The sequence below is a fragment of the Prionailurus bengalensis genome, chromosome D2, assembly GCF_016509475.1.
Source record: "Prionailurus bengalensis isolate Pbe53 chromosome D2, Fcat_Pben_1.1_paternal_pri, whole genome shotgun sequence".
In the NCBI taxonomy this organism is placed as follows: domain Eukaryota; kingdom Metazoa; phylum Chordata; class Mammalia; order Carnivora; family Felidae; genus Prionailurus; species Prionailurus bengalensis.
Window position 1 is genome coordinate 12,788,018 of NC_057351.1, and position 21,227 is coordinate 12,809,244.

Sequence of the window (21,227 nt, forward strand, 5' to 3'; positions counted from 1 at the left end):
CCACCTGTCATGAAATTTTCCAGAGTATTTTCAGGTTTATATATTTTTATTCCTTTTCATGAATTTTATGTATTAATTATGTAGCTACATATAATTTAATTTTTGTATTTTGTATAATTTTTTTCAAAAATAAAACTTAAAGTTAGAAAAAATTATTTGTTAGATCATGTGTAATGATTTTTATTTCAAAATTTTGGTGATATAATAAGCATATCATGCTCTGTTCATTTTCTTACCCCACATTAGAACAATTCAGTGCTTTCTCTTTTTTTTTTAAAGACACATAAATAGCATCAGAAATATCAAATACTCAGGAATAAATCTAATAAAATATGCACAGATTTCTACACAGAATTCTATAAAACATTACTGAGGGAAACTAAAGAAGACCCAAATAAGTGTAGGACTATGTAATTTTCACGTATTGGAAAAGTCAATAGTGTAAGGATACTTTTTATTTCCAAATTTATGTGTAGATTCCACAATGTAATCCCAATCAAAATTTCAGGAGGTTTTTAATGAAAGCTGTATTAAGATATAATCCATTTATCCTAGAATTCACCCATTTCATGTGTACAACTCAGTGGTTTTTAGCATAATCACAGATACACGCAACCGTCACCATAGTCAATTTTAGAACATTTCATCACCTCGAACAGGGACCTGGTTCCTTTTAGCTGTCACTCCCTTATCCTTCCCATCCCCCTCAGCCCTAAGCAAACACTAGTCTACTTTCTCTTTCTATAGTTATATGCTTTCTCTTTTAAGTCATGAAATACCTTTTTTTTTTTTTTTAACTTTTTTTTTTCAACGTTTATTTATTTTTGGGACAGAGAGAGACAGAGCATGAACGGGGGAGGGGCAGAGAGAGAGGGAGACACAGAATCGGAAACAGGCTCCAGGCTCCGAGCCATCAGCCCAGAGCCCGACGCGGGGCTCGAACTCACGGACCGCGAGATCGTGACCTGGCTGAAGTCGGACGCTTCACCGACTGCGCCACCCAGGCGCCCCTAAGTCATGAAATACCTTTTAATGTATTATTAAATGACTGAAATCATTCAAGTCATAATTTCAACAATATTTTTTCCTAGGGTAATATCTTGTGTTCCCTTTTCCCCAGTCATTCACTTTTGGAATTATTTAGAGCAATGGAAGTAGGAACAGTAGAAATAGAAGTAGGGAGCAAATAAATAGCCATTTAAAAAATAGGGCTTTTTAGGGCACCTGAGTGGCCCAGTCGGTTAAGCATCCAACTTCGGCTCAGGTCATGATCTCACAGTTGGTGGATTCAAACCCCAAGTCAGGCTCCGTGCTGACAGCTCAGAGCCTGGAGCCTGCTTTGGATTCTGTGTCTCCGTCACTCTCTGACCCTCCCCCTGTCTCTCTGACCTCTGACCCTGTCTCTCTGTCTCGCAAAAACAAATAAACATTAAAAAAAATAATTAAAAAGGGCATCTGGGTGGCTCAGTTGGTTAAGAATCTGACTTCAGCTCAGGTCATGATCTCACGGTCCATGAGTTCAAGCCCCATGTCGGGCTCTGTGCTGACAGCTCAGAGCCTGGAGCCTGTTTCAGATTCTGTGTCTCCCTCTCTCTACCTGTCCCCTGCTTGCACTCTGTCTCTTTCTCTCGAAAATAAACATTGGGGCACCTAGGTGGCTCAGTCAGTTAAGTGTCTGACTTCAGCTCAGGTCATGATCTCACAGTTCATGGGTTCGAGCCCCACATCGGGCTCTGTGCTGACAGCTTGGAGCCTGGAGCTTGCTTTGAATTCTATGTCTTCCTCTCTCTCTGCTCCTCCCCCGTTCATGGCTCTGTCTCTCTCTTTTTGACAAAAATAAATAAAAACATTTAAAAATAAAAAATAAATAAACATTAAAAAATTTTTTAATTTAAAAATAAAGATAAATAAAAAATAGGGCTTATTAACACTTAATTATTTCAACCAGGAAATGGAGAATGATCATTTGAATCTTTAAGGGGAATTTAATTGTACAAGTTTAATCATTTCAAGTGGAATCAAAACACTAGATTCAAAGCTGTGCATTTCAATAGGAACTTCAGCTTTTCTGTGTGTGCTTCTCATGAAGGAGCACTTCCTGGGTGCTCTGGGGAGAGATAATTTAAGCCCTTACCTTCCACCTTTGTGCCAGGACTTTATTAATAGATATTTAGTATAAAGAATTAAACAGACTTTTTATTACCGTATAATTTACATGTCAAGAACATACAGATGTAAAGTGTATACAGTTGGGTGATACCTGTGTAACCACGGCCTAGGTCAAAGTCTAGAACGTTTCCACCACTCTAGAAAAAGCTTTTCATGCCTTTTCAGGAAGCCCTTCCCCTTCTCCTACTCCAATGTAACCACAGTTGTAGTTTCTAACATCTCAGTGTAGTTTTGCTGTTCTAGAACTTCACATAAATGGAATCATGCAGCATGTACTCTCACGTCTCGGATCTTCACCTGTTGTGCGTGAATCAGTAATCCACTGTTTTGTTTCTCATTGGTGTTCTGTTGTGTGGATATACCACCATTTGACCATCTGCCTGTTGTTTAACCATTTGGCTTTCATTTCCTTTTGGCTAATACAAATAAAGCAGCTATGAACATCCTTAAAAAAGCCCTTGTGTGAATATATTTTCATTTTTCCAGGGTAAATATCTAGGCATGCAATTTCTGTGTCGAAGGGTAGGTGTTTAACTTCATAAGAAAGTGTCAGACTGTTTTTTCAAAGTGTTTGTACCACTTTTCATTCTCACCAACAAGGTATGCGAATTCCAGTTGTTCCGTATCTTCTTGATATTTGGCATTGCCAATCTGTTTAATACTAGTCATCCTATGTGAACATGAACTAGTATCTCACTGTGATTTTAATTTGCATTTCTGTGAAAACTAATGATGCTGAGTGCTATTTTATGTGTTCACTGGCTGTATGACTTCTGTCAAATGTCTGCTTAAGTTTTGTGCCCATTTTAAAAGTCAGGTTATTTGTTTGGTATCCAGTTGCAGGGGGTTTTGTTTGTTTGTTTGTTTGCTTTTAGTGTATTCTGGATACAAGTCTTTGTTGGATTACAAATAGGTTCTTTGTGGCTTGCCTTTTCATTTCTTAACAATGCCTTTAGAACAGCAGGGGTTTTTGTGTGACTAGCATGTTTTGTATTCTAAGAAATCCTTATCTTGCATCCCAAAGTCACAAAGATATTGTTTTTTTTTTCCCCTAGAATCTTTTTAATCAGTATTTTTATTTTGAGGTCTGTGATCCACGTTGAGTTAATGTTAGTTACCCAGTTATTCCAGCAACATTTCTTCTTAAGAGTCTGCTCTTTCCCCCAGTGGCCTTGGTACCTATGTGAAAAATCAGTTAACCATTTATGTGGAGTTCATTTCTAGACTCTTCTGTTCCATTTATCTGTCATCTGTTCTTTCACTGATACCGTACTGTTTGGGTTACTGTGGCCATTACAGTGTATCTAGAAATTAGGTTGTACAAGTTCTTCAATGTGGTCTTCATTTTCTTTTTTTTTTTTAATTTTTTTTTTCAACGTTTATTTATTTTTGGGACAGAGAGAGACAGAGCATGAACGGGGGAGGAGCAGAGAGAGGGAGACACAGAATCGGAAACAGGCTCCAGGCTCTGAGCCATCAGCCCAGAGCCCGACGCGGGGCTGGAACTCACGGACTGCGAGATCGTGACCTGGCTGAAGTCGGACGCTTAACCGACTGTGCCACCCAGGCGCCCCGTGGTCTTCATTTTCAAGAATGTTTGACTCTTCTAGGTCCTTTGCATTTCCATATACATTTTAGAAGCAGCTTATTCTGCAGAAATGCTTGGTAGGATTTCAGCTGTGATTGCATTGAATCGAGAAACCAGTTTGGAGAGAATCGACAATGTTGAGTTTCTCAGTCTATTAGCATGGTGTAAATATCTGTTTATTTGAGTCTTTCTTTTTTTTAAAAAAAATTTTTTTTTCAACGTTTTTATTTATTTTTGGGACAGAGAGAGACAGAGCATGAACGGGGGAGGGGCAGAGAGAGAGGGAGACACAGAATCGGAAACAGGCTCCAGGCTCCGAGCCATCAGCCCAGAGCCTGACGCGGGGCTCGAACTCACGGACCGCGAGATAGTGACCTGGCTGAAGCCGGACGCTTAACCGACTCTGCCACCCAGGCGCCCCTATTTGAGTCTTTCTAATTGCCCTGCAATATTTTTTGGCTTTTGGTATGGAAGTCTTGCATATTTTTTTGGTAAATTTTTCTGAATATTATTTTTTGATATTATTGTAGTTTGTGTTTAATTTTTTTTATTTTCTGTCATTTGTTGCTCATAGAAATGTAATTGATTTTTGTACATTGACCTTGTGCCCTGTGCCTTTGCTAAATTCACTTATTTATGTTTACTTTGAAAGTTTTCTGTAGAGTCCCTAGGGTTTTCTATGGGCACAATCATGTCATCTGTAAATGATAGCAATTTCACTTATTTTCCAATTTGTATACCTTTTATTTCATTTTCTTGTCTCTTGCACTGGCTTCTAGTACAAAGGTAGGTGGCAGTGATGAGAGTGGACATCCTGCCTTATGTCTGACCTTAGAGAGAAAACATTCAGTATTTCCACTAAACATGATATTAGCTCTAGGTTTTTCTTAGATGCCTTTTATCAGAAAGAGGGAGTTCTCGTCTATTCCCAGTCTGTTAGAGCTTTTATCCTGAATGGATATTGGGTTTTGTCAATGCCTTTTCTGAATCTGTTGAGACCGTCATATTATTTTCTTTTAATTCCGTTAATGTGGGTGAATTACACTGATGGTTTCTAAATGTTGAAACCATCATTTTCATTCCTGGGATAAACCCCATTTGGTCGTGATCTGTTATACACAGACACGTTAATCTGTTTATTCTTTGGGGGAAAGCATAGTCTGCGTACGTAGCAAAAATATATTCTTTTCAATGGTTAAAGATGGCATAGTTGAAGTTTATATGCAGATATTTATAAGTTTTTTGAAAGAAAATTTGTCCAGCCCAAAAAGGAAGGGTTATCATAGATTTTTAACCTTGGCACCAGTGTTAATGAGATGGGTGGCCTCTTCAGATCTCCATACCCTTATCAGTAACATAAATACTTCAAGTTGGGTGACTTAAAAGATCCCTTCCAACAAAATTGCTATGTGTTTTCATATAACATTGATAATAATGGTTTCTGATTTCTTCTATACCCTGGTTATAAATATAAGTAGCTTAATTCTGGCGTAATGAATAGAAAGTTACAATGACTTATTACCAACACAAGTGTATAAATACTACTTTTTAAAACTCCAATATAGGGGCGCCTGGGTGGCGCAGTCGGTTAAGCGTCCGACTTCAGCCAGGTCACGATCTCGCGGTCCGGGAGTTCGAGCCCCGCGTCAGGCTCTGGGCTGATGGCTCGGAGCCTGGAGCCTGCTTCCGATTCTGTGTCTCCCTCTCTCTCTGCCCCTCCCCCGTTCATGCTCTGTCTCTCTCTGTCCCAAAAATAAATAAACATTGGAAAAAAAAAATTTAAAACTCCAATATATAAATACATAATTTCCATATATGTTCACACTTTATGAATGTTCTATAAAGTTTTTACTTATTTTGCTGAGTAAAATATGAAGTTTTATTGGAGGAGGTTATACATTTATGAATAAAGCACTATTTAAAAATTATAATAGGTTTGGAGTGCCTGGGTGGCTCAGTTGGTTAAGCGTCTGACTTTTGGTTTGGGCTCAGGTCATGAGCTCACAGTTCATGAGATCAAGCCCCATGTGGGGCTCTGCACTGATGGAGCAGAGCCTTCTTGGGATTCTCTCTCTCTCCTTCTCTTTCTTTCTCTCCCTCTCTTTCTGCCTTTCTTCCACTTGCACGCGTGTACTCTCTCAAAATAAATAAACCTATAAAAGGGGTGCCTCGGTGGTTCAGCTGGTTAAGTCATGTGGTAGACTTAGGTCTACCTAAGGTAGACTGAGGTCATGATCTCACCGTTCGTGAGTTCGAGGCCTGTGTCGGGCTCTGTGCAGACAGCACATATTTGAATAAATATTTTTTAAAATATTAAAAAAAATAAACCCAAAAAGAATTGTAATAGGTTTCTTTAATCTTCAGCTGTTTTCTTTGTAAGAGAGTACTTTTTTCTTCCTAATTTTTTTGTAGTATTATCACTTTAATACATAGTACTACATACATGGTTTATCATTGGAATATATAAAATAAGTATTATAAAGACACATCAGACCTTTAGAAATATGGCTACATAATTTGTTCACTGGTTTATTCAGCAGACCATTAAGTACCTAATAAATGCCAGCACCTCTGCTAGATGTAGAGATAAAAGAAGAGAGATGGTCTGTACCAGCACCTCTTAGCTTTTTTTTTTTTTTAACTGAAGAGGCTGTTTTATTTTTTTAGTTTTTTTTTTTTTTTACATTTATTTATTTTTGATAGACACAGAGCACAAGCGGGGGAGGGACAGAGAATCCGAAGCAGGCTCCGGGCTCCAAGCCATCGGCACAGAGCCCAACGCAGGGCTCAAACTCACTGCGAGGTCATGACCTGACCTGAAGTCAGACACCCAACCGACTGAGCCACCCAGGTGCCCCACCAGGACCTCTTAGCCTTTGAAGAGATGGACAAGTTGAAAAAAAAGCAGTGACGACAAAACAGTGTGGAAACATTTGGGGAGTGCAGAGGAGCGGGTCGCGAGGAAATGCTTCTTAGAAATTGGTACCTCAAAGTAGGGGTTGGCTATTTAAAGAGGGAGGAAGCATGAGGCCAGAGAAACTGCACATGTAGACCCTGGTGGCTAGAGGAGAAAGAACAAATTCAGTGACCTAGCAGTCGTTTAGAGGAGTTAGAACAAAGGCTGTGTGTGTGGTGTTGGCTACTGAAGACACTGGAAGGCAGGGGCCACGTGATGGCAAGCCTTGTCTACCACATCAAGGAGACTTTAGTTTATTCTGAAAATACTGGGGAGGTTTTTCAACAAGAAAATAGGCAATGAAAATTGTTCTTCAAGTTTGACAAGTAAGTCTTTGGTAATATTTATTAGCAAGAGTTATTTCAGTAGGAAAATAAGGCAAACTTTTAAAGTTAGTAAAGGTGATAATAGTAAGTCAACTTTAGTTTGCTGCATCTAGGTCTACAGATTCTGTTTACACACATGTCAAGATTTATCCATGCATGATTAGTCCAGCATTAATGAGGGCATAGTGGGGTGCTGATATGCCTGCTTCTTGGAGTAGTGAAAGTATCAGCTTAGCCACCAGACAGTGGTGCTAGCCACAGAGAGTAGGTAATCCATTGAGTTATCTCCCTTTACACCCAGGCTAATAGATAGGAGCAATGACTGTGTCAATTGATTGCTGTGTAACAAACCACATTCCAAAGACTTAGTGGCATAAAACACCATTGATTTGCTTGTGTTTCTGTGAGTTGGAAGTTCAGGTAGGCTCAAATGGGACCACCGCCTTGGCTTCTTGCGGTGTCGTCTGGGCTCATCTCTGAATGTGCGGTCTGTCGGCAGAAGACTAAGGGTTTTTGGATGGGGCTGCTGGCCCGGCTGCCTCAGTTCTCATCCACATGGCTTCTCACGTTTCAGTAGGAGAGACTCAGCTTCTTGACATGGTTGTGCCAGCATTCCGAGAGGGTGAGAAGAGAAGCTGTGGGACGTCACATAACATCACTTCTGCCACGTTCTCTTGGTCAAAGCAAGGCCCAGGGCCAGCCCAGAATTAAGGGATGGGAACATAGACTCCATCATTTCAGAAGATTGTCTGTGGCCACACTTTATCTACTATAGCCCCTTCTCTGGCCACATTTGTTAGCATTCCTCCCACATTCCATCTCTCGCAGGACTCTCAAAGTTTCGTCCCATCATGGCATCAGGCTTGAAGTTCATGATCTCATGATAAAGGTCAGTTCTGGATGCAGATGAGGCTTCCAGGTGCAGCACTTTAGTTACCTGTGAATATGAGAGCCACGCTCAGCCATCCACAATGATGATGAGGGACGAGTTAACCACACTAGATGCTTGCATTCGAAAAGGAGAGTGACCAGAGGCACGTAGCGGTCACTGCCCCCCTGAACTCCTGTCAGGCGTGTGTTGTCAATGCCCCCTATTCTTGGGACAGGGAATGGTTGTGCCCTACTCCATGATTCTCCAGGACCCTTGGCTCCCTCCTCTGGGGTTTCTTCTCTTTCCCGTAAGACATAGCTTATCATGTGCAGCTTTCTTACCCTGCTTCATGCATGGAGAAAAGTGGCTGTTGGTATTTTTCAATAATACAGCTTTCTTGAAAAATGTAACGGGTCTCCTCTGAATTTTAATGGTGTTCACTACATTCCCCAAAAGCCACATCTATAACTGTTTTTGAGACAGACCTCTCTACTTTGGGCACATAAAGCTTATATGGAATAATCCTCGCAAGATTCCGAGTAGGACTTTTGTCTAGCTGATGACATTTACGAGGTACCACCCAAAGTCTTTCTGGAGTCTTAGCAAAGAGTAATACAGCCATTTTATCACCATTCTTTGCTGTCAGGGAAAGAGGAGCGACACCAGGCACTGGCTGGGCAAACTGTGGCCTGCAGTCCAAAATCCTGCCACCAGTGATCTGTTTTTGGACAGCCCACAAGCTAAGAATAGTTGTGAATTTTTAAAGAGTTATTAAAGGAAACAGAAGAATATGCAATAGAGACCATTTAGGACTCAAAAAGCCTAAGATGTTTACCATCTGGTCCTTTAAAAAAAAAAAAAAGTGTGGCACCCATTATAATTCAAGAAAAACTATCACCATAATGTTTGACATCCATGAGAAAAAGCAGCGTGTTTAGCTTCCTGAGACATCAAAAGCATTTGGCAAAATTAATCCATTTTTCTTAACAAAAACTCAAAAAATAGATTCAGAGGGTGCCATATGCAAAGGGTAGAAAAACCAGTAATATTTTTAGGAAAAAGCTCCACAATAGAATCAGTAGAAGAATAATTCTCTATGGTTATTTCTGTTTGATATCATGTTTTAAAAACATGCAGTACTGGGGCGCCTGGGTGGCTCAGTCGGTTAAGCGTCCAACTTCAGCTCAGGTCATGATCTCACGGTTTGTAGGTTTGAGCCCCGCTCTGGGCTCTGTGCTGACAGCTCGGAGCCTGGAGCCTGCTTCGGATTCTGTGTCTCCCTCTCCCTCTGCCCCTCCCCCACTTGTGCTCTGTCTCTCTCTGTCTCTCAAAAATAAATAAATGTAAAAAAAAAGTTAAAAAACATGCAATGGTGAAGTGGAATATGCAAGTAATGACAACTCAATGTGAGAAAGATGGAGTGACAAAAATGCCATTCTTAAAAGCAATACGTACAGAAAACTCCGGAAGATCACTGTTTCCTTTAGCTATAGCTATACAGCTAGAAAATAAAAGAAAAAAGATGCTGTTTACAGTACTAATAGAGTCATGTTCTTATATACGTATGTGTACACATATATATTAGAAATAATTATAACACTCTGGCAGAAGGAATAAAGGACTTAACATATATTTCTGCTTATGTCTGGAATATTCAATTTAATTAGCATGTCGAAGTGCTGATTTAAAGTAATACCATTCATACCAATTAAAATGACTCCAGTAGTCTTCCGTCACGTTCTGAATGCAATTCAAGCTCTAAGCTTAGCCTGTCATCCTGGGGTCCTCGAACCCCATGATCTGGTACCCACCTGCCTTTGCGACTTGCTGGACATCCAACTGGCTTCCCATCTCAGCCCTTCCCCTGGCTCATTTGCCCTTTCTCTCCCATCCTGCTACCATTACTTCTAGACGACCAGGGTAGGCAATTAATATTCCAGTCTAAACCCTTGAATTGTAAAAGGAACAGCCTGACCCCTGGTAGGTACTTAAAATATATTTCTTGAATTGAACTAAAAACGTACCACCTGCATGAGAGTGCTTTTCCTGTTTATTATTGGCATACACTTTAAAAAGACATGTTGCAGTCATTTTTCCTGCAGGAGGAGAAACATAAAAATGTAAGTATTAAATGAGAAGGGGTGTGATTTCTACAGATCGGACAGTCCAGGAATAGCCAGGCAATGGATCTGTTTATAGCATGTATTGCCTCAATTGCCTAATAGGCCATGTTGAGAACTCTCCACTTGGTTGACGTGAGGCAACACCCCATTCTTCTGGACACTGTGACTAATTAGGACCTTGGGAGAGGAAACCAGAGCTCGGTTTGCCCTAGTTTGCCAGGATGCCTGCAAAATAAGAGAAAACGATTTTATGACTTGCAAAAGGATGGAATTAGATGTGTGGTTTCTTTGGAATTCGAAAGGATAAGTAAATCTGGAAATATGCAATACCTAGGAAAGTAAGAGGTCCAGAGGATTACCAAGAGCTTCCCCAGTCATGAATTGTGTTAGAAATTAATTGTGATTGAATGAAGTCAAGAATTGTTCTGTCACTGTTCTATTTATTGGGTCACGGAGAGGCGAGGGGTGTTCTCCTCAGAATGCACTTCCAGCAGAGATGGCAAAACCCAAAAACCTGCACTTGCCACAACCCCATTCTTTTGAAGGGCCCATGGTTTCCAAGAACTAATCCGCTTGGTGAAATGGGGATACAGGCATGCAGTCCAGAGGGGGAACAGTAAACTTGGGTTGGTGCGGAACAAAAAGCATCACAAAAGAGGTTTAGCTGGGGCTGGGCCTTGAAGGTAGTGAGGGACCCCTTAGCTAAGTGGGAGGGAGTGACAGAAGTTCCAGACAGTGTGTCATACCGAGGTCGGGAGGCAGGAATGCCTGTTCACGTAGCAATGAGGATTTGCCAGTGTCCTGTCCTGTCCTGGAGCAAGGGCTGTGGCAATTCACACACTCCTAAGGTTTCTGCAAGCTCTATTAGAATGTTACTAGTTCATCTGCCAAAGAGAAAGACTCAGATTAGGAGGACTCTACAGGAACGATGCGCCCAAAATGGGTTTACATTTTTTTAAAGACCATATTACACATAGATAACTCCAAACTCCTTCACATGGCCCACAGGCCACATTGGATCTGGCACTCTCCACCTTGCCAACCTGCGCCCTCCAGCCATCCTGGCCCGCTTGCTGTGCTGTGAAATAGCCGAGCTCATTCCCTACCCTTTGTATACTTCCGAGAGCCCTTTTCCCCCAAATCTTTGCGTGGATTCCTTCTTCTGTTCATTGAAGTATCTACTCAGGTGGCCCGTCACTCTATAATCCCTGTCCTGTTAATTTTCTTCATAGCACTGCGTTCTGTCTGGAGTTTTCTTATTTGTGCCCATTATTTTCCATCTCCTCTGCACGAGCATCAGTTTCGTGAGAAAGTGAATATTGTCTTCTTTGTTCACCACTCCATCCAAAGCGTCTGGCCCATGGTAGGGGCTCAGTAAATATTTCCTGATTGAATAATAGAGACATTTAGACATGAACAGTTCAGCAAGTTGACTGCTGTATGAGAAGTAAACCAGGAACCTGAAATGTAGCTTTCCTGGGGAGGGGATTAGAGAAGGCTTTCCACAGAGGGACTAAAGACCTGCCTGAAGAATGAGTTAGCGTTTGGCCGATGGGAGGACGGTAGTGGACAGCTGCAAAAAAAGCAATGCGTGTGAGGCAGGCGTACTGGGGAGTACAGACCAGTAGTGTTCAGGAAACCCTTCGTAGCTGGACATGTGGGGTTGGGTCAGGCGTGGTGGCAGGAGCTGACACTGGACAAGCCAGTAGGAATCATGTCACGAAGGGTCTTCTAAGCCTGAAAAGAAATTCGGATTTTCCCTTTGAAGTATTTTGGAGCCTTTCCATAACCAGGGCACTAGAAGGAACAGTCTGAATGCCGTGCCTCTGCTCTTCTCATTCCTTTCAACTCTCAGCCTGTTGCACCTAACTTGCACCCTTATCACTTCATTAATGCCGCCTTCGCTGAGGTCCCTGGTGACCCTCTACTTGATAAATGCTTTTCTGCCATCATTTTATACAGCTAAAGAACAGCAGCTCTTGACCTGGTTTCCTCTCTTCTCTCCTGAACTGCTCTCTTCCCTTGATTTCTCTTGTTCTGCATTTCTTTGGGGGTGCTACTCCTCAGTCTCCTTTACAGACTTCTTTCTCTCCAGCACCTTCTTCATTCCTGAAATGGTGAGTGTTCCAAAGCCATCCGTCCACTCTTGTCATTCTTCATGCTCTCCTTAGGAAATCTCCTGTGCCCTTGACTTCTGCTGCAGGGACTCCCAAAAGACTTGGGAGTTGCGTACTTCGCATCTTTTTCTTAAGCTCCAGATCTATCTATCCAGTCACCTTGTTGCCTACACCAGAATTCTCCAAGTTCTTTCAGATTTTTTTTTCTCCCCCCTTCTACCTCATAGATCATCAACTGTAAGTTACTTCAGTTCTTCTTTGCAATTTCTCAATTCTGTCTCCTTTTCAGATTTACTGTTAGCACTTCTGTTTATCAGTATCTCTTATCCAGATTATTGTTTTCCTTGCTTCTAAACACTGATCAATCAATCCCTCTCCCTCCCGCCCCAATTCTGTCCTCTATACAGTGGCTAGAGTGGTCTTTCTAAGAAGCAAATGCAATTATATTGCTGTGGCTCCCTGCCCACTGACTAAAGTGAGGAATCTGAACTTCATTTGTCAATTCCTTTACTGCCCATGACGTCAGTGTCCAGACTGGCTCTCTGCTTCCAGTCCCCCTTCCATACTCCTGACTGGCAATGACCGCTCCTTTTTCTGATCTCCGACACCGAGTGTCTGTACCACACCCAGGTACTTATTTATACCACATGCCTTCTATTGTTCTTTAACTGTTTGTGTGTATGTATTTTACGGACCAAATGAAGGGACCTTCTCCAGGGCTTGGACCATATCCTCCAGAAAGGGTAAGACAGTCAGTGCTGTGGACATAGTGTGCAGTTGATACATATTCATTAGATTACCTTCACTAATAAGTCTTTCTAGATATTCTTCATTAATCATGTCAGTTTCTCCTTTTAAAATTGTGTTCTCTGAGTTTTACATTTAACCGCATGAAGACTTTTTGTTTAGTAGCTTTATATTATTGGTTTGCTAATTAATAGGGCTGAACTTTTCATTTCCACCTAGCACATTTTTTTTTTTTTCATAGATGAGGAATTCTTGCAATGCGCATGGTGGGGATAACAGCTATTTGGGGAAAAATCAGCAAGAGTGTGCTAAATACCGTCCAATACTCCTACATTCTTCTGTCATTGGAAAGGTTTATAAATTGAAAAGTATCACAACTTTAATGGGATTTGAGATCAGTTACTTTGATTCTTAGCTTCTCAAATGCAACCTTTTAAGAAAAAAGGAACTTATGGTTCAATTTAAGACCAAGCACTAGGAATTACGTGTCTCATGACCTCAGAACATGAAGGATTGTTTTGTTTCTAACACAGGCATTGACGTGCAGAGAAGAACTCCTCACTCTACTCCTGTCACTCCTTCCACTGGTATGGAAGATACCTGTTCAAGAAGAGAAGGCAGCAGGTATGTTTCTTTTATCATATCACTTGCGTTACCAAAATTCCACTGGGGAAAAAAAGTTCCGTTGAAAAGCTCCTTCTGCCTTGGTAGTTGATACAGTTCAAATTCAGAACAGTGTCTGTTAGTGTGAGACTTGACATGAGAAGTTCTTTACGCAAACACATTTTTATTCCTGCTAATACAAAAACCATGGTGCTTCTTCGGGGATTACTCAAATGTAATGACGATTGGAAAACATATGAGGAAGGAGCTCACTCAGCAGAAGGAGTAAATGTAGGTATGCAACCCTGTCTGAGAAATGGATAGTGAAACGTTCAAAAAAAGAGATGAAATTTCCTTCGCTTATTTTAAAGACTGCTTTCTATGACCAGTGCTCTACCAGTGACTTTTGCTGTTTAGTTTAGGGTTTGGTTTGGTTTAGTTTTAACATTTCTTTGAAAGGGTTAATTGGAAGGAATACTTTGTTTCAAGGCGGGGTAGAATTCTTTCACTAAGGTCAATATCTGTTGTTAGTGTCTGACTGAAAAAACTTACACACACACATATATCATATTAAGTGTATGAAACTTTGTTTAAATGTTTCAGTAGAGGAATTACAGTTTTCCTCTTGACCATTACGTGATACGTGGGATATGTGAATTGTGAGATGCTTAGTGATCTCTCAGGATAAAAATAAATCTTTATATATTGTATTTTAATGCCACATATGCATTTTAATTTCTGATATGAAGCTCTCTTCAGGGGATTAAGGTCTTGTAAGATTGCCATCCTGCTTATTGGTTGATTCACTAACTCTCTGCTCTCACTTACTTCTGATTTTGTAGAATTCACAAATTGTCTGGCGCTTAAGATATCTGGTATTCTTTTGGGAAAGCTGTCTTCCTTGCCTGCGTCTTTTGCATCGGTAGAATCTGTCCAACTCCTTTGAATTTCTCCCCTTCCTCTCTTAATTAAGGCCGATATCTTTTATTTAGAGATTGTTATTTATTTGTTCTAAATTGCAACTATATTTTTCACATAGATCTTTCTACATAGCAGTGCAAAGGGAAAGACCGATTTTCTGAACTTTTTAATTAGTAAGGAAGATTTATGCATTTCCCCCGGAGGGAGGTATTGTGCGTGGGCCATGTGCTGGGGCCCTCAGTTCGAGGCACCGAGGACAAAACAGGGATGCCTGTTCCTAGCTCACTGTGAGGCACATTCAGTAATATTTTGGAGAACTCTTTTAACCTCAATCTTTGTGAATAATCTATTATATGCTTTTAAAATAATTTTGGGAAATCTTAAAGTTCTTAAGTTATATCAATAATATAGACTAAGTACTATTTTTGAGAATATAATATGCCTTTGTTTCTTAATTAATGGGACTGTTGAAGGAGATTTGTAATATAGGATGAAGAGTAGTGCCAAATCCTAGATAATCTAGAGTCTCGTCTGTTGATGTCAGAGTGTAAAGTATGGTTTTTAAATTAGATTTTCTTCCCTAATTTTGTTCTCCTTTGTTGTGTTCCAAATCAATTTGTATCCCCTGAACCAGTGCTACCTGGGACTGAGCATGAGAAAAATAATTATGGGGGGAAAGTGATCTGGAGACATAACACATCGCTAAGGGAAATCAGCCCCAGTAAAAATTAACAGAGGAAAAGCTCCTAAAGTGGAAGATAAATAAGAGAATAATCACCTACACAAATTGAGTTTGAAAACATATTAAGGTATTCTAAATTTTCTTTCTTCATTTTATTAGATTTTAATCTACCGTTCTCAGCTGATAGAATCCTGGCCAAAGAAAAGAACTCAAGTTCACAAAGATCTACTCAGGAAAAATTATATTTAGAAGGAAGTGCCCCATCCGGTCAGGTTTCTGCAAAAGTAAATGTTTTTCGAAAAAGCAGACGACAGCGTAAAATCACCCACCGCTATTCTGTAAGAGATGCAAGAAAGACACAGCTCTCCACCTCAGATTCAGAAGCCAATTCAGATGACAAGAGCGTGGCAATGAATAAGCACAGAAGGCCCCGTCTGCTACAGCATTTCGCAACACAGTCTCCTAAAGAAGACCACCTTACAGCTAAACTTGACCACTTAGCAACCAAAGAACGGACTCCTCCTGACACCATGGCTTTGGAAAATTCCAAGGAGATCCTTCCAAGACAGGAGTCAAACACCGACATTTTGAGTGAGCCAGCTGCCTTGTCGATTCTCAGTCACATGAACAATTCCCCATTTGACTTATGTCATGTTTTGTTATCTTTATTAGAGAAAGTTTGTAAGTTCGACATTACCTTGAATCATAATTCTGCTCTAGCAGCCACTGTAGTGCCCACGCTGACTGAATTCCTAGCGGGCTTTGGGGACTGCTGTAATCTAAGGGACAATTTGGAGAGTCAGATGGTTTCCGCAGGCTGGACTGAGGAACCGGTGGCTTTGGTTCAACGGATGCTCTTCCGAACAGTGTTGCATCTTATGTCAGTGGATATTAGTGCTGCAGAGGTGATGCCAGAAAATCTTAGAAAAAACTTAACTGAATTGCTTAGAGCAGCTTTAAAAATTAGAACTTGCCTCGAAAAGCAGCCTGACCCTTTTGCACCAAGACAAAAGAGAACACTACAGGAGGTTCGAGAAGGCTTTGTGTTTTCAAAGTACCGTCACAGGGCCCTTCTCTTACCTGAGCTTCTGGAAGGAGTTCTGCAGATCCTGATCTGTTGTCTTCAAAGCGCAGCTTCTAATCCCTTCTTCTTCAGTCAAGCCATGGATTTGGTTCAAGAATTCACCCAGCACCATGGATTCAACTTGTTTGAAACCACAGTTCTTCAAATGGAATGGCTGGTTTTAAGAGAGGGAGCTCCTACGGAGGCCGCAGAGCATCTGAAGGCCCTGATAAACAGCGTGATGAAAATAATGAGCACTGTCAAGAAAGTGAAATCGGAGCAACTTCATCACTCAATGTGCACAAGAAAAAGGCACAGACGGTGCGAATACTCGCACTTCATGCACCACCACAGGGATCTCTCAGGTCTCCTGGTGTCGGCTTTTAAAAACCAGGTTTCCAAAAACCCATTTGAGGAGACCGCAGACGGAGAGGTCTGTTACCCCGAGCGGTGCTGTTGTATCGCGGTGTGCGCCCACCAGTGCCTGCGCTTGCTGCAGCAGGCTTCCCTGAGCAGCACTTGTGTCCAGGTGCTGTCTGGTGTGCACAACGTCGGAATATGCTGCTGCATGGATCCCAAATCCGTAATCATTCCTTTGCTCCATGCGTTCAAATCACCGGCACTGAAAAATTTTCAGCCGCACATACTGAATATCCTTAACAAACTTATTCTGGATCAGTTAGGAGGAGCCGAGGTCCCACAGAAAATGAAAAAAGCAGCTTGCAACATCTGTACCGTTGACCCTGACCAGCTAGCCAAATTAGAGGAAGCACTGCAGGGGAGCCCATGTGAGGCTGAACCTTCCCCAAGCCCGTCCAGTCCCTCTCACAGATCTCAAGGGATCCTGCCCAGCAGTGGGTCCGAAGACTTGTTGTGGAGATGGGGCGCCTTAGAGGCTTATCAGAATTTTGTTTTTGAAGAAGACAGGTTCCGTAGTGTGCAGATTGCAAATCACATTTGCACTTTAATCCAGAAGGGCAATGTAATTGTTCGGTGGAAGCTGTATAATTGCATATTTAATCCCGTGCTCCAAAGAGGCGTCGAGTTAGCACGTCACTGTCAACACCTTAGCATTACTTCAGCTCAGGCCCATGTGTGCAGCCATCATAACCAGTGTTTGCCTCCGGAAGTGCTTCAGATTTACTTAAAAACTCTGCCTGCTCTGCTTAAATCAAGGTTTGTATGTGCGCGTGGGTGCAGATATTTTTTTCTTGTATGCTTTTGAATGTCTTGACCTTTTATTCTTTCCTAGGATTTAAGTTTAGTTTAACAACAAAGAATGAATGTTCCCATCTCAGCTCAGATTTTTTTGTTTTTTTGTTTTTGTTACCTTGATTGATTGATTGATCTATTTATTTCATTTTACTGGAGGGGTTATAGGGCAGAGCATAGAGCCATTGATTTTAATTTCTCAGTGGGGAAGAAAAGTGAAGTTTAAATATATCGCTGAGGGGAAAAAAATGGACACAACATAGATACCCAACAGCAGGGGCAAGGTTAAATTAATTAATTTATATTTACTTGATAGAATATTTATTAGTCATTAAAAAGAATGTTTACAAAGAGCTTATAATGTTTTATAAAACATACAAAATTAAAAATATCACCCACTTATTTACAACTTTGTAAACTATGCACCTACCTAAAATGCTAATTATTTGTCAAGACAGTAGATTTAAGGGAATTGTTATTTCTCAAATACCATAGCCACCTTTATTACGTATACAATGCATACAGAAAAATATAGAAAATACAGATAAGCAAAAAGAAGAAAAATAAAATTACTTAGAATTCTACCAATGAGTGTTTTAGATTTTGTGGTTGTCAAGTACTTAAAAAATAATTTTATGAATAAAGCTAGCTTCTGATAGTCTGGCCTTTCAAATTAATGCATATATCATTTTAAAAACATAATAAAATATAACCTATCATTATCGTTACAGTCTTTTTTTTTTATTAATTTCTGACATTCTGACATTGTTTAAAAAGAACTGACTTTATTCCAAAGTTTTGTAACTCTTTGGTATATTTGTGGACACCCTGGATCTTTGCTGAGCTGATTCATATTAGTTGTTACTAGGATTCCAGTGATCCAGTCCCGAGAGTCTCACCTGAGACAGGGCTGAAAATCTTCAGCTCGGTCGTTTGGTTCCTTGCCTTTGTGAGGGGCAGGTGTAAAACAAAAAGTCTCGATAGACCATCGGGCAGACAAACAAATGGACACACAAATGCCTGCCTGCTTGCGGCATTCGTCCATCTGAAGTGTGGAGGTGGTTGTGGCATTTAGAACTTGTATAGAATCTGCCATTTGGGGAAAAGTATTTTTCCCTGAGTTGTTTCATTTAACTTGGGATGCATGTGATCCAGTCTTTCTAAATGATGCTTGAGTCATGGCAGTGTTTAAAGAAGGATGTGAAAGCAAGTAGAAAGTAATTGGAGATCCTCATCTCATGAAGAATGTTGGCAAAATAATTGATGAATTGGATGAGTAGTGTATACCACGTGCAACAATGACATATTTGAATGGTATATTTGCCTCTGTATAAATGACGTTTCGTTTGTAAAATCTCGTGTATTTTTTTTCCCTCACAGGGTAATAAGAGATTTGTTTTTAAGTCTTAATGGAGTAAGTCAAATAATTGAATTAAATTACTTAGATGATGTTCGAAGTCATTCCCTAAAAGCATTTGAAACTCTGATAATCAGCCTAGGGGAACAACAAAAAGATTCTTCAGTTCCAGGTATTGATGGGCTAGACGGCGAACAGAAGGAATTGTCATCTTTAAATGCAGGTACTTCCTTTCGTAACCAGCAAGCTTATTCAGATTCTCCTCAGAGTCTTAGCAAATTTTATGCCAGCCTCAAAGACACTTATCCAAGGAAACGGAAGTTTGTTCATCAGGATGTTCATATCAACATGATAAACCTGTTCCTCTGTGTGGCATTCTTATGTGTAAGTAAAGAAGCAGAATCTGATAGAGAGTCGGCCAATGATTCCGAAGATACTTCGGGCTATGACAGTACAGCGAGCGAGCCTTTCCATCCTATGCCGCCATGTTTGTCTCCTGAGAGCCTTGTCTTGCCTTCTCCCAAACACATGCACCAAGCGGCAGACATTTGGTCCATGTGTCGTTGGATCTACATGTTGAGTCCAGTTTTCCAGAAACAGTTTTATAGGCTTGGTGGTTTCCAAGCGTGCCGTAAATTAATATTTATGATCATACAGAAACTGTTCGGAAGTCATGAAGAAGAGCAAGGAGGAAAGGAAGGAGACCTACATGTACCTGAAAACCAAGATTTAAATAGAACTTCTCAATCTGAGATCACTGTGAAGGAAGATGTATCATCTTTGACTATGAAAAGAGACTCCATGCCATCAGGAATGGGTAGTCCAAAACAGAGTGCTGACAGTTTAGGTAAATTAGAGTCATACCATATCTCTTCCAAAAATACGGGCCATGTTTCAGCTACTGAAGCTGCTCCTGAGGAAGCAAAGGTATTTATGAGTCAAGAAAGTGAGACCTCACTTCAGAGCATACGACTTCTGGAAGCCCTTTTGGCCATTTGTCTTCATAGTACCAGAGCTAGTCAGCAAAAGATGGAATTAGAGTTACCTAATCAGGTAATAACTTGGTCCTTTGTTCAGCTATTATGTAATATATATGTATGTGTATAGAAATATATTTTTTCTTTTTTTTGTTTTTTCTTATTTTTTAATGTTTATTTATTTTTGAGAGAGAGACAGAGTGCGAATGGGGGAGGGACAGAGAGAGAGGGAGACACAGAATCCGAAGCAGGCTTCATCCAGGCTCCAAGCTGTCAGCACAGAGCCCGACATGGGGCCCGAACTCACCAACTGTGAGATCATGACCCGAGCCAAAGTCGGACACTTAACCGACTGAGCCACCCAGGTGCCCTGTTTTTGGGTATTTTTTTCCTTTTTTTTTTTTAAAGTTCTTTGTTTTTAAGTTTCTTTGTTTTAAAGGTCATTTTGTTTTTCCAAAGATTGTGTTTTGAGAAGCTCCTGTATGGTTAACACAGTACCAGGTATTGGGGAGGACAGAGGAGTACATGACCCAGTTCTTGCCCTCAGGAAGCTTACAGTTTAGTTTGGAATGCAAAATCCGCGTATGTCAAAGTTACCAACCCTGAAAGGCATTAGATAAGCATTAAATGTCATGAGTGATCGTGGAATTTGTGTTTCAAAGTTCAAACTTTGCAGTCTCGGTGTCATGCTGTCTGGTGCCCTGCTCAGATCCCCTTTACCCCGCTGATGCACCCGTCTGCCATCTGCTACAAGGGCTCACATCTGCACTCATCGCCCAAGGACTGCCCTTGGCTCATGGAAATGCTCCTTCTATAGATGCCTGGGAAGGGTGCCCATAGCCAGTGATGGATGGATGTAGCTGTGCAGAGTGGGGACAATCTTTGTGGTGTAGTTCAGCCTCCGGAGCTTCCGATGGAATTGGGCTGGGGCTCTGCATTTATTCTGAAATGACCTCTTGGCCTGGATTTTCCCCGCAACATAGCCTGCCTCCCTCATGACCTTACAGATTTCTCCTGGGAGCACCTCTCAACTAAAACAGGAATCCTGTTTCAGGCCCTGCTTCTAAGGAAACTTCAAATATGGCAGATCGCCTGTTCATAACTCATCCCTAACTGTTCTGTCAGCCAACAGTCTCTCCCTACTACAGTCCCTGTCTCCCTATTTCCTCCTGTCTAAAAACTCGCGATGTTTCCACATTGCTCACAGTTAAAACCCAAACTCCTTAGGATAGCACACAAAGCCCTTCGGTGTCTTGTTTCCACTTCCTTGCCTGGCTTCATTGCCTGCCATCCTTCACCATGCTGCCATCAGCCATATGGAGCTAGCCAACAGCTTCTCAAGATGCCACTCTTTCGTAGTACTTCTGTACTTCTGTGCCTATTTTTCTGCCTAGTATACTCTCTCCCTCTGTATGTGTGCTGCCCACCTCTGTTCTTTATGGTCCATCTCACACAACCCCTCCCCTGGGTGTCCCCTGGGACACTTTTGACAGGTCTCTCAGGCAGCTTCTCTCT

At 41.1% G+C, this 21,227-nt stretch overlaps 1 protein-coding gene across 2 annotated transcripts in view; it reads left to right on the top strand.

Moving 5' to 3' along the window:
* The window catches only part of LYST (lysosomal trafficking regulator), a 180,556-nt gene that overhangs the window by 32,538 nt on the left and 126,791 nt on the right, over window positions 1-21,227 (top strand). For both annotated transcript variants that reach the window (XM_043596252.1, XM_043596253.1), the window contains exons 4-6: window positions 13,431-13,521; window positions 15,263-17,342; window positions 18,759-19,788. In XM_043596252.1, the coding sequence (XP_043452187.1) occupies window positions 13,431-13,521; window positions 15,263-17,342; window positions 18,759-19,788 (3,201 nt within the window). The remainder of the gene's footprint in view (window positions 1-13,430; window positions 13,522-15,262; window positions 17,343-18,758; window positions 19,789-21,227) is intronic.